The sequence below is a fragment of the Oxyura jamaicensis genome, chromosome 14 (genome assembly GCF_011077185.1).
Source record: "Oxyura jamaicensis isolate SHBP4307 breed ruddy duck chromosome 14, BPBGC_Ojam_1.0, whole genome shotgun sequence".
Classification (NCBI taxonomy): domain Eukaryota; kingdom Metazoa; phylum Chordata; class Aves; order Anseriformes; family Anatidae; genus Oxyura; species Oxyura jamaicensis.
In genome coordinates this window covers 13,255,934-13,267,868 of record NC_048906.1, presented here as the reverse complement: position 1 = coordinate 13,267,868, position 11,935 = coordinate 13,255,934, and the positions used below count along the sequence as shown (strand labels likewise).

Here is an 11,935-nt window from a genome sequence, read left to right as displayed (position 1 = left end):
CGGCTGCTCGACAGCTCCGTGCTTCAGTCCTGGAGGGTTCCGTTGCTGCTGACGCCAGCAGCTGATGTTACAAAGTCCCCAAGGCTGCCAGTCACCCCAGCAAGGCTCAAAAGGGCTCCGAAAGCACTTCCCACTTGTAACAGTTATAAAAAGGTACTGGAAAAATCTGCAGGCTTCTGTCAGCCCTCACCAGACTTCTGTCTTGCCTCAACCTCCGTGCTTGCTAAGGCTTCGCCCCTGTCTCAGCACCCCCTCACTACAAAAAACATCTGTTTGGTGGTCGAAGGCTTGTCAGGGGCTAAGACTCGTCCCAAGGTTTGAAAACAGCATCAGTCTCAGGAAAAGAACTGACAGTCAAGTACTGAAGAAGATAATAATGAGCACAGGAATAATGAGCTATCAGTCTTGAAATGCCAGAAACGCTCTGCAATTTTCTTCCCTTATGAGCCATAGGATTATCTCCCTCAGACCCCAGGCTGGACGGAGGCCTTGTGAGCCCCTCGCTAATAGCCTGGATGCATCACCTAAAGCACAAGTGTCCTCTCTGCAGCCTGAGGAATGCACCAACCCATCAGATGATGCAAGGGCTCCGTTAGGCATGGCTGGGTGCAGATCCTGCAGGACCCATCTAGCCAGCACAACGGGTTGGAAGGAACATTGTTTTCTGTGGCAGAACGTTGTCCATGGCTCCAGCCGAAACCACATGCTGTGGACTCAATGCCCATGCAGGGAAAAGGCACAAAGGACCAGCAAAGCCTCATTTTCCTGGGTTTGATCTCTGCCCTGAGGATTCAGCCCACACTGATGGACAGCCCTACAACAGCACCGAGTCAGTGAGCTGCGGCAGCCTTGCTCCAGAAGATGCACAACGCAGGATCAGTGCCAGTGAATCAGAACGTGGTCCTCAGCTTCTGCTGAGGCAACAGCAACCTTCTGACATGAAGAGCTGTGAGCTCAGCTGGTCGGCACTGATGGCCAGCCAGCTACAGCTGCCCAGGAGCAAGGCAAACAGCATGGAGAGGCATGGACATGGCTTGAGCCTGCCTGGGGCACAGGCAGGTTAGTGTGTGCTGTATAAAACAGTGCAAAGGCTGGGACAGCTTCACACCACTGTAAGATGGCGATAGGAGCACCTCTGTCTGGGGACTCCACACAGGACAGCTGTGCAGTCCTTCAGGTCACTCCAGGGACCAACAATCCTTCCTGACACAGACCTGCCTGCTCTCCCCGCTCCACCAGCTGAGCACCAACAAATTTGTTGCAGGCATGGCTGTAACTGGAAGCAGTGGTTGTGCTGGAAAACACAGCTCTTTGGTATGAGGCTCCTTTAGGGGAGTTGCAGGAAGGAAGGAAGGAAAAAAAAGAAGTGGGGGTTGGTTACCAAAGCTGCTAATCACAGTGCCAGGAAGCCTCGGGAGAGCACCAGGACAGCCCAGCATCACATGCCTAACACATCCTGTCTCCAGACTTCCTCGCCCGCGATGTACGTGGCTTGCACATACAGGCTGTCATTCAGCATCAGGAAATCTGCACCAGATAGGAGAGAAAGGAAACAGCTGTCAGAGAAACAGGAGGGCAACTGGGGCAGCCGAAGCTGGCTGGAAAGAGCTGGGCTCTAGTGCTGCCTGCGTGTGGAACTTTCTTCCCACCCCAAACAGGGTAGCAGGACAGCAGTGAAGCACCATCCTTGCTCTGCTCCCTCTTCATCTGAGATGTGGGGGCCTCTCCAAAGGGCTTGTGAAGCACCACCAGCACCCAAGAGAAAAAAAACACTGGAGCAAAACTCCACAGCAAATGCTGGACAGAGTGGGTCCCCCCGGAGCCCCCATCGAAGTGGTAGATAAAGCCTGCATCCGCAGCAGCCCCTGCTTCGCTCCAGCACACACGAGCCCTCATGCCGCTGTCCCCATACCAATACCTGCATCAGAGTCGTAATCCAGGGTCCCCTTTTTGTGCTCAATCCCCAGGAGCTGGGCAGGATGCAGAGATGCCGCCTCCAATGCAGTCTCTACTGAGCACCCTTGGGGTAAGAAGGGGGGGGCATTAGGGCAGCAAACAGCCCCATCACCACAGCAGCCCCAAACTTGTGGCTAAGGCATCGGGTAGCACGTCAGGGACCCATCTGGATAACCAAACCCATGCACAAGCCCCAGTGTATTTGCCAGCACCACGGTCTCTGTCCCCTCCTATCACAATAGGGCACGAATTTCTGGTCTTACTCCCTCTCCCCTGAACAGGAGGAGCTGGAATGCCCCTGTCACGAAAGCATGGGGCTAGGGAGGGGAAAAGATCCCTAGGTGAGACAGCAGGAAGAGGGGAACTCTAGGGTATGGGGAGGAGATCATTCACTTCCAGTCCGTTTGTTAGGAACGAGCAGGACAGTTCACCTTAGTGCCACAGGTTAAAATGAAACCTCCCCTCATACAGGTACTCATCTCCGAGGAGAGTGCCACTGATGCCAACCCTTCTCCTCACGTCTCGGGCAAGAGGGGACGTTCCCTGGCTGAGCAGACAGTTCCCAAGAGCAAGACCTCTTCCCAAGCTGACACAAGAAGTAACAGCTTGTGGGCAAGGCTCACTTACCTGTGGCTTCTAGGAAGTGTCGCACACACGCGTCCATGGTCGCTACACTACCGCTCAGGGTCTTCGTGCCTGGGAAAGGAACAGGACAGCGCTGAGCAGGACCCAAAGGGTAGAAATCCTGGGTCACAAGGAGCAAGTTGAAGGTCTCTCAGCCATTGCTGCTGAGTGATGGAACGAGGTGAGTGTCTGTGCTGACAGTGCGGAGGGAGTTACTAGGATGTCACCCTGCAGCTCCATGGCAGGACTAGGTGAAACCCTAGCTCACAACACAGGCACCTGCTACCAAAGACAGAGGAAGGAAACCGACAAAGGAACAATCCTTCCTTAGGATATCTTCCCAGTCTCTAACTGATAGCAGACTGGGGAACTTACACAGCAAGAAGTGGTGGTGTTACAGAAAATACAAAGGACAATAAATAACCACGAGATCTTTCGGTCCTTTCTGACCCCTCTACAATTTCTAGCATCCATACCACCATACAAGAATGAATTCAAAAAACTGTCAGATTCCTCCTCACTCCAGTAAGACGGGGCATTTCCCATCTTCACAAGGCGCCTCATTCTCCCCAAGGCAAAGTCATGGCAGAGCCATTAACTGATCAGGCAACAAAAGGTGGCAGAAGTGCTGCCTCACACTGACAAGCACTGGAAGGTGTGCCGAGCTCCCCAGGAATGGGCACGAGTGGCAGTGCGGCGCCAAGCCCTTTTGCAAAAGGCACTTACCTGCAATGTAGGTGTTCAGTCCATCGATCTCCACCACCTGCTGGCCCAGGGTGTGCCGACCCGGTGCCAGCCCCATGCCAGCGATAGCATCCGTCACCAGCACCAGGCCTGAGGAAGGCAAGCAAACACGCTGCGGTAGCTTTGCAGCCAGTCCTACCGCAGCCCCCAGCACTGTGCCACGCTGACCCTCCCGGAGAGGGACCAGGATGCCTCTAGCCACCTCCAGCTGAGGCACGTGGGCTAGTGGATCACGTCACATGGCAATGGCCTCTTTCAGGCAGCAAGAGTAGCACTCGTGGGGGACAGCACAGTGTTTGGGATGTTGGTGACACCAGGCTGGTGACTCTGCATGGGCCTGGCATGGCTTACCTGTGGGGTGGGCTCGGTGGGCGATTCGCAGGGCAGCAGGGTTGGTGTGGATGCCATCAGAGATCATGCCGTAGAAGACCCTCCGCCCAGCGGGAATCTTGTCACTCGTCAGCAGACCCACGATCCCAGGGTCACGATGGTGGAACTGCCCAAAGAGAGAGAGGGAAAACTGTTGAACGCCAACAGGCCTTGTAGGCTGAGACCCCTCCTGCCAGGGGACGCAGCTGCTGTCTCCATCAAACCCTGCCTGGCAGCGTTCAGTGAAACCCCACTGCAGGCCTGCTATGAAACACGCCGATGAGAATAAGCCTTCATGGGGAGCAAGAGAGAAAGCACCAAAAGCAATGCCAGCACAGGGCAAAGGCCCTTGGCTACTCACCGGCAACATGGCATTGAAGAGGTGAGTGATGAAGGTAGCACCATGCTGCACAGCCTCCTCAGCCTGGGAAAGATTTGCCACCGAGTGACCTGGGAACAGAGACCGCTGCATGATTCTTCTGCCCACCTCTCCATTTATTTCCCCAGAGGGACTTCCAGCAGTAAAGATGCATCGTCACTAGGGCTCGGCTCTGATGCTCCAACCTGTGTTTGGGTCTGAGATGCCAGCCTCGTTGCAGAGGTGTCTGACTATGAGCACGGGAGCCTCTGGCAGTGTGTTTCACGTGAACAGGTTCAGTGCTCACAGGCACCAACCCTGCCTCGCTCCCGGAGGCACCGCGGAGAGCTGCCTGTCTGCTGGCCCTAGGACGTGCCTTCTGGCTGTCTGCAGGTATTTCAAAGCTTTACGTGGAGAGGTGTCAAAGGAGTAGGGAAACAGCGGGCACTTTCCAAGAAAGAATATATCAATAAAACACAACTCAGAAACAGTTGTTTACCCTAGCACAGGCAGCATATCTACTGTGAACAAACCTCTCTGCGGACAAGTTCTGTCTTTCTGTGATCCTTCTCATTACATGACCGTGAGATGCTCTGAACAAATACCCTTCTCAATTAAGGTCCAATTTCACCACCAACAAATTATAAAAATGCAGTAGGGTGAGAGGTCTTCGGCACTTCCAGTTGAAAAACCGAGTTATCAAGACTCAACAGCAACCTTTGGAAAACAATTTCACCTGTCAAATAAGGCCTAAAGCAGCTGAACTTCAGAGTTTGAACCTTTCCACGTAGTCAGCCTTGAATTATATCTTTATTAACTGAAGGCTTGAAAAAAAAAAAAAGGCGGACTGCTATTATTTCCTGTGTTTTTACAGCACCAGTGCACTTGTGCAAAACTGCAAGTGCTCTTCAGTCAATGACATTTGGCCCTTGCTATACAAAGGGCAACAGATTCACAGCATCAGCCTAGGTCCCTGTTTGTGATGCGTCTGTCTCTTCCATACAGGCCAGGGAAGGGGTGACAAAAAGAAATGCCACCCAGCGCAGACACACAGACACGAGATACTACAGCCCCAGGCTTCCCGCGGCGCAGCACAACGAGCCTCCCCCGAGCCTCCTCCCCAGCCCTTACCGAGCGAGACACGGATGCCCCGCTTGGTGAGCTCCCGGATCACCTCGCTGCTCCTCTTTATCTCCGGGGCCAGGGTGACTATCCGGACACAGTCCAGGGACCCGTAGGTGGCAAGCAGGTCCTGGAAGGCACCTGCCTCGAAGGTGCGGATGCAGTGCTCTGGGTGCGCCCCCTTCTTCTCCTTGCTGATGAACGGTCCTTCCAGGTGGGCCCCTGCTCAAACAGAAACAGAGTCACGACTCTTCCTCACCCCACCAAGGGCTAAGAAACCTGCTGTGTCCACCCTGCTTGGGCCAAGCTCTTGCCATTCTCCATCAGCAAAACACAGTTCATGTAACTACGAGATCAGTACGACAAAAGACGCAGCACTGGAAGCGGCCAAGCCCCACAGCCCCATTGCCATCACCCTGCTGAAACCAAAAGGGTGGGTGGCAGAGGGCACAGCGAAGGCTGGGGACAGGTTGAGGGAGAGAGCAGGTCTGTGCCCACCTCTGTATCCCTCCCACCAAGAGAGCTCCAGCCCCATTTGTGCCTTCAGCGGCTTCTTTCCTCTTAACAGGGGAGAAGATACCCTCCTAGAGTAGCACCCAGGAGGACAGCGAGCGGCAAGACCACTTACCCAGGACACCTGCTCCGTGGGCTCCACCATTTCTTACATTGATCTGAGGGAGAATCTAGAGAAAGGGGGTTGTCAGACACCTCAGTGTCCTGCCCGGCAAAGCAACCCAAACCCCGGGTCCCCACAGAGCTGGGCTGCCAGGGACAAGCCCCCCTGTGAAAGGCAGCTAGCTACCTGCTGGCCTGGAAAACATCGCTGCCTCACTGGTCTAAAGGTTAAGGGCAAGAAGTCTGGGGTTGGAGTCCAACTCCTTATGCCCGCAGCTTTTCCACCATGGCAGCTGTCTCGGTTACTGCAGAAGCTCTGCAACCTCATCATCCCCAGCCCTCCCTGGCACCAGCCTCAGCCCTCAGCTCTTTATCACCCTAAGGATGAGAGGGGGAGAAAGTCACTCACCTGGTGGTACACAGATGGAGGAGAAGTCACCAAAGTGGGACAGAAGGAGGTCACTCCATGGGAGAGTATTTTCTGACTGACCAGGTCAATCCCTGATTTGAAGTCATCTGTAGCCAAGGAGAAGTCCACCCCAAAGCCTCCTGCACCACGAACAAAACAAAGATGAAGCTGCAGCCTCCTCAGCAGAAAGGCAGCCTCGCTGCCCGGATCCTCCCCTCTAGTGGGGGCCCAGACTCATGAACACCCAGTTTCTCCACCCAAAACCATTTTTTTGTTGTTCTTGTTTTTTCTCTCATGTGTGTGACCAAAACAAATTGAATTGTGTGTGACCTGAGCAAGCCACTCAGTTCGTATGGCATGAACTGGAGGCAAAGAGCTCCACCAGCACTTGTCCTGCCCTACATTCCCAAGGCTCTGCTAGCATAAATCCAGCCAACACCATCCTACTGGGGTGCTTTTCCCTACAGAATCACAGCGTGTTGCAAGAAGCACCAACTTTTTATTCTGATGAAGGGCAAAATCTGAGTATTGCCCATTAAAGAGAGGATCTAGCTCCTGACACGTTCTAGCAGAGAACAAAGCTCTCAGCACCCAGAAGAGAGCCACTGCAGGTAGGGTTTGTTCCCTTGAGAAGTCTGGCTCCATCCTCCACCCGTCCTTGGTAGTGTAAGGTAGGCAAACTACCAGCACGGGGACTACTGATGAAAGGGAGGTGGGGAGGAAAGCCGGGCTGAAAAACCACGTATCCAAAGTGGATCAGTCACACAGCAGCAGCAGCCATGGGCAAAACTGTCCTTTATCATTAGCTCGGTGACCCCCATCTCCCTCAAAGTAGCTGGTGCCCTGCAGAAACACGCTTGGCTGCGGGCATCACACGTACAGCAGGGTTTGAAGAGCAGGGACAGGCAAGCCTGGCGCCCACCGTCTTCCTTGTGCACGCACGTGGCTTCGCCTTACCATTGATCTGCACATCGATGAAGCCAGGGGCGATGATGCTGCCCTTGCAGTCCAGCTGGATGTCGGCAGAGCCCTTCTCGTCGAAGAAGAGTTTCTCCGGGTTGAGGATCTTCCCCTCCCGCACCCACAGGTCCTCCCTGCAGGGAGGGTCACACTCGCACACCGCTCCTCCCCGGGCAGCCCCGCACTGCCCGCAGCCCACCCAGCCACAGGAGCCCCAGAATCACAACCCAGGGGGTCCGCGGGAGTGCAGACCCCGGCAGCACCTTCCCGTGCGGGTTCTCAGCAGCTGCCACGGGGGCTGCTCTGCCAGCGGCGATGACCGGCAGCCCTGTGCCTGGCCTCTGGTTAAATCTGACAGGATTCCGGGATCGCGGCGGTTCCTCAAGCTGCCCGCACGCTGCCCGAGGACGGGTGGGAAGCGAGACCGAAGGAGAGCGGAGCGCGACAGCGGCTGCAGGAGACGCGCGGCTCCTTCCCCCCGGAGGAACGGGGCTGTGAGGACGCTGCGGAGCCCGGGGCCGGGCCCGGGGGGCCGCCAGGTCCCGCTCGGCCCCGCAGGCTCCCCGCAGGTCCCCCCGCGGCGGCGGGGCCCACTCACCGCTGCAGCCGGCGGTCCCGCAGGATGCGGCAGTTGGTGAACTGGGCGATGGGCGCGTCCGACACGGATTTGTTGGACGGCATCGTCGGGCCCGGGGAGCCGACCTGCAACGGGGGCAGCCCTGAGGGCAGCGACAGCGGGGGGGGGGATCCCGGGCGGGAGGTGCCGGGAGGGCGGCCACGGGAACCGGGCAGCCGGGACGGGGCGGGACGGGGGGGGCTGTCCCGGCCTCCTCCCCGCCCGCCCCGCGGACAGCCCAGCCCAGCCCAGCCCAGCCCAACCCAGCCGTGCCCGGCCCCGGAGCTCCGTCCCGGTGCTCGGCCCCGTCCCCAGGCCCCGGTGCCGCCTTTACCTCACCTGGGGCCGCGCCGCCGCTGGGCTGTGCTCAGCCCGGCCCGGCCCTGCGGGCCCGCATGGCGCCAGGAGGGCGCGGGGGCCGCCACGGAGCGCCCGGGAACAGCGGCGGACACCGGGGGGGGGGGCGGGGGGGGAGCTGCCAGCCGCCCGTCACGTGACCCCGCTCCGGTGCCGAACGGGAGCTCCCCGCCCCGCCCCGCCCCGCCCCGCCCCGTGACCGGCACCCGAGGACCGCCATCACGGGAAGGGCGCGGCGGCGGGCGCCATCTTGGGGAGGTCGCTGCCTCCCGCCGGGGGGGGGCGAGGGGGAGACCCCGCGGCGGGACGCGGCCCCACCCCCCCCAGCCCCTGACAGGGCTCCCGGCTGGGCCCGGGGCGGGAGGGCGGTGACCGGGCCCTCGTCCGGGCCCTCGTCCGGGCCCGCTCCCCGCCCGCTTTAAAGGCCAGAAATGAAGTCGGTCTCGCATCGCTCTTGCCCGTGGGGCCGCAAAACCGAAATAAATCATTTTCAGGCCTCTGAGTGGAAAACCAGACCCAAAATAGTGGAAAGAAAAAAAAAAAAAAAAACAGCCCCAGCACAGAGCTCGGTGAGAGGCTGGGCAAAGGCAGAGGGGCGCTGGAGCCAGGCCGCAGCCGTTTCTCCACAGCCCGAGGTGCTCTGGGCACACACCCGGGGCCCCCCGCCCGGTGCTGCTGTGCGCCCAGCTCCGCCGGCAGCCTGTGCTCCTCGGTGCTGGGCGCTGCGGGCAGCTGTCTGCAGGGGCCATGTCCCGGGGGGCAGCGAAGCCCCCTCCCCACACACACACCCAGGGTGCGGGCACCGAGCCGAGCGAGCCCCCACTGCCCTGCTGCAGCCCCCCCAGACGCCATCCCCCCCCACCAGGCTGTTCTTCATGGCTCTCGCAGCTGGATGTCTCCATGGATTTGCTCTCTGGGTCTGTTTTAATCACACGAATCAGTAACTGAAAATGAACGAGCGGCGTTCCGTATCCTCTGAAGGGGCTGGCAGCAGCATGTGGTGGTGTTTCACCCCACTGTGTAACAGCACCCATGAAATGCTGTTGGAAAGGTCTTCCGGAGCCCAGTGGGAAGGGACACGTGTTCCTGTCTTATCCAGGGAAGTTCCAAATGCAACAAGCTCAAAAAAGCTGGAGCGAGGAACCAGGAGGAGCTGCGGCAGGCACACACCTCCCTTCGCTCACCATGCAGATACCAATTTTTACTCATCGCGGCCATCACCTCAGTACCTTGTTCTTAACATTCTACACACCGATTATACTCAGATAGAAACATCTGGGGTAGTATCTTTTCCACTGAGTTTATACCAATACATTTAGATCTTCTCAATGCAGAAGATGGTCTAGAGGAGCATCCCTAAAGAACCAGTGCTCAGCTCAAGGACAGATGAGAGTAAGCCCAAGCTCCTTGAGCTACCAGTACCTGGCATCGTCCACTCGAGGATCTTGCAGCCCGCAGTGAGCCATGCTGTGGCTCTTGCACTGTCTGTTGTCATTGCCGGGACAGCCCTGTCACATGCTGACAGGTCTCAGTGCTGTCTGTACTCCTCAGCATCCCTGAGCTTGTGGCTGGCACACACTGATGCCTTTGAGGAAATGTTGTACTGAAGTACTTTTTTGTCTGGCAAAGTTCACTGGCCTGGGAGGTCAGATGAGCGGAATTAGTGTTTCCTAATGGCTTTTAAGTCTGTGAATTGTGAATAAGTAACTTTGGATATAATGGCTAAAGTAGACTCATTTCTCCCTGGGGAATGAGTCTGCCTGGAGGAAGTGCTCTGCTTTGTCACAGCACATCACACATGGCACTGCCTGCAGCAGGCACGCTGCACTGCGTGGGGCCGACGGGCTGCACTCACTGGGCAATGAAGCCGTGCTGCAGGCCGTGCTGCATCCCACTCGTGGTTACTTACTTCTAGAGAGGCAACCCCAGGCAGACTCAGGCCTGCTAGATGTACCAGTCACTGAAAGATCAGCTGATCCCCTGGGAGCTGGCAGACAATCTGCTGCAAAGTGCTTACCTGCTTGGAAATCCAGCTAGGCACAACGCTTCACCAGAATAATTACACTAGCAAAATTAAATTCAAACTCTTTATTGGCTCAGGCAAAGTAAGGTTTCTGGAGTCCCTCACTTCACTGTTCCAGTCTCAGCTTCAGGAAAAAAAAATAACAATCACATGTAAGTCATTATTTCTTTTAAAAGTTACTTCTAAGCTGACAGCATTGCTGTAGGCAAGCTCCTCAGTTCATTCAACAAGTCAGCAGCAGCTGACGTGTTTATGCTGTGCTCTAACCGCCAGCCCCCGACTTTTCTCTCCAGCAGACCATGCCACCAGTGGTCCTTTTGATGTCTGCAGTCTCCGTGGGCAGAAAGGGAATCATAGCTGATCTTCAGAACGTTAAAGGCAAGTACTATGCTTTGTTTTAATTGGTGTCCCCAACAGACTACGTACTTCTAGCTGTCTGCTTGCAGACACTTCTCCTTCCATCCCCTTTGCTCCACGTGGGAACTGTTTGCTGCAGCAGCATCCAGCTAATGCTCACTCTAGTGTTTGCCTAGTTCGGTGTCGCACAGTATTGCAGAGACAATGTCCTATCTAGACTGTGTCTAGGCAAGGTGCTGATGTGAGCTCCTCTTATGAACCACGCTGAGAAGATGCATGACAGGGAACGTAATTGTGCCTGAACATAACATTCCCATCTAGCCCGGATTTCATTTGGATGAGGTTTCATGCTGTAGTTATTCCGTATGTCAGTGCTTGTCCACATGACAAAGCTACCTTTTACTGTCAGTAGGGTACCAGTAAAGGCCATGGAAATGGAGAACCAGGAAGTTTAGCCCAAGAAAACTGCACACAACATAATTTGGAGAATTTGAGACGAGGAATGGCTTCAGGCAGGTTTTACTCATCATGGTTAAAATTATCCATTGCCAGGGACAACCAGCAGTATGTGAGTGGGAGGAATTTGTGGCTTTAGTATAGGTAAAGAGACTCAAAATTCAGAAAATTAGAACATAAAACTGAACCTCAGGCCTGCTTATTCAGGAAAATAACTCTCTAGGGGGAGAAGTACCCTTCCAAGCAGCCTAACTGCATGTCAGAAGGCACATACAGCACACAAACTGCCTATAGCCAAACAGCATTCTCATATGAATGTACACGCTAAGAGACTTGTGGCAGTCACTTTTCTCAGCAGTGGAAGAGACACGTAGGTAAATGAAAATACTGTTAGACACAGCAATGTCCACAATAAACGATCCTGCCACACGGCCCACCCTGCTGACACACTTTGACCAACCCTTTGGTGCCAAATGAATGCAAAATTTCTAGGATGCAAGCCAGAAGCGAACCACTGCATTAGAATACTAGAAAATGGCTTGGACCTCTCGTGCTGCTGAGGAACAGAACAGCCTGTACTGAGATGACAGGTGTGGAAATTTACCTCAGCAGTGCTGTAGGTGCGTCACCCGGCCCAACTTTATGTTACCCACCTGTGCTGCTTAAGGACTATCCTTTTGGATGCTCTCCCTTTATTCTTCAGCGTTAAATTATCCATGTCTTGCATCACCAAAATTGCACACTCCACCTCTCATAATTGCATGCTCTTTCTCTCTACTGCCTGGTCTCTACTGCCAGTAATAGGCTGAGAGAATCAAACTGTAGCTGCACTTGCTTTTTCCTCAGCAAAACATTTTTTTCCAGGTTGAGTTATTTTTAGCCTGGCTCAATTCCCAAATCAGATTCACTGCCTGGTCACGTGAAAAGCTGTACCAGCACATTCAGAGAAGCAGGGGAGCACGCACTACA

The 11,935-nt window shown here is 55.5% G+C and overlaps 1 protein-coding gene across 2 annotated transcripts; it reads right to left on the bottom strand.

Moving 5' to 3' along the window:
- Positions 1–1,289: 1,289 nt before the first annotated feature.
- On the bottom strand, positions 1,290–7,953 carry AMDHD2 (amidohydrolase domain containing 2). Of its 2 annotated transcripts, XM_035339423.1 has the most exons (12): positions 7,936–7,953; positions 7,756–7,874; positions 7,155–7,291; positions 6,198–6,337; positions 5,802–5,856; positions 5,183–5,395; positions 4,055–4,143; positions 3,676–3,820; positions 3,307–3,414; positions 2,584–2,652; positions 1,919–2,020; positions 1,290–1,527 (listed from the first exon to the last, which is right to left on the bottom strand). In XM_035339423.1, exons 2-12 carry the CDS (start codon positions 7,836–7,838, stop codon positions 1,439–1,441), a joined length of 1,230 nt encoding a protein of 409 aa, XP_035195314.1. In that variant the 5' UTR covers positions 7,839–7,874; positions 7,936–7,953; the 3' UTR covers positions 1,290–1,438. The 2 variants fall into 2 exon arrangements, with proteins under 2 accessions (XP_035195314.1, XP_035195315.1); XM_035339424.1 differs by lacking the exon at positions 7,936–7,953 and having other exon boundaries at positions 7,756–7,892.
- Between the last annotated feature and the right edge of the window lie 3,982 nt (positions 7,954–11,935).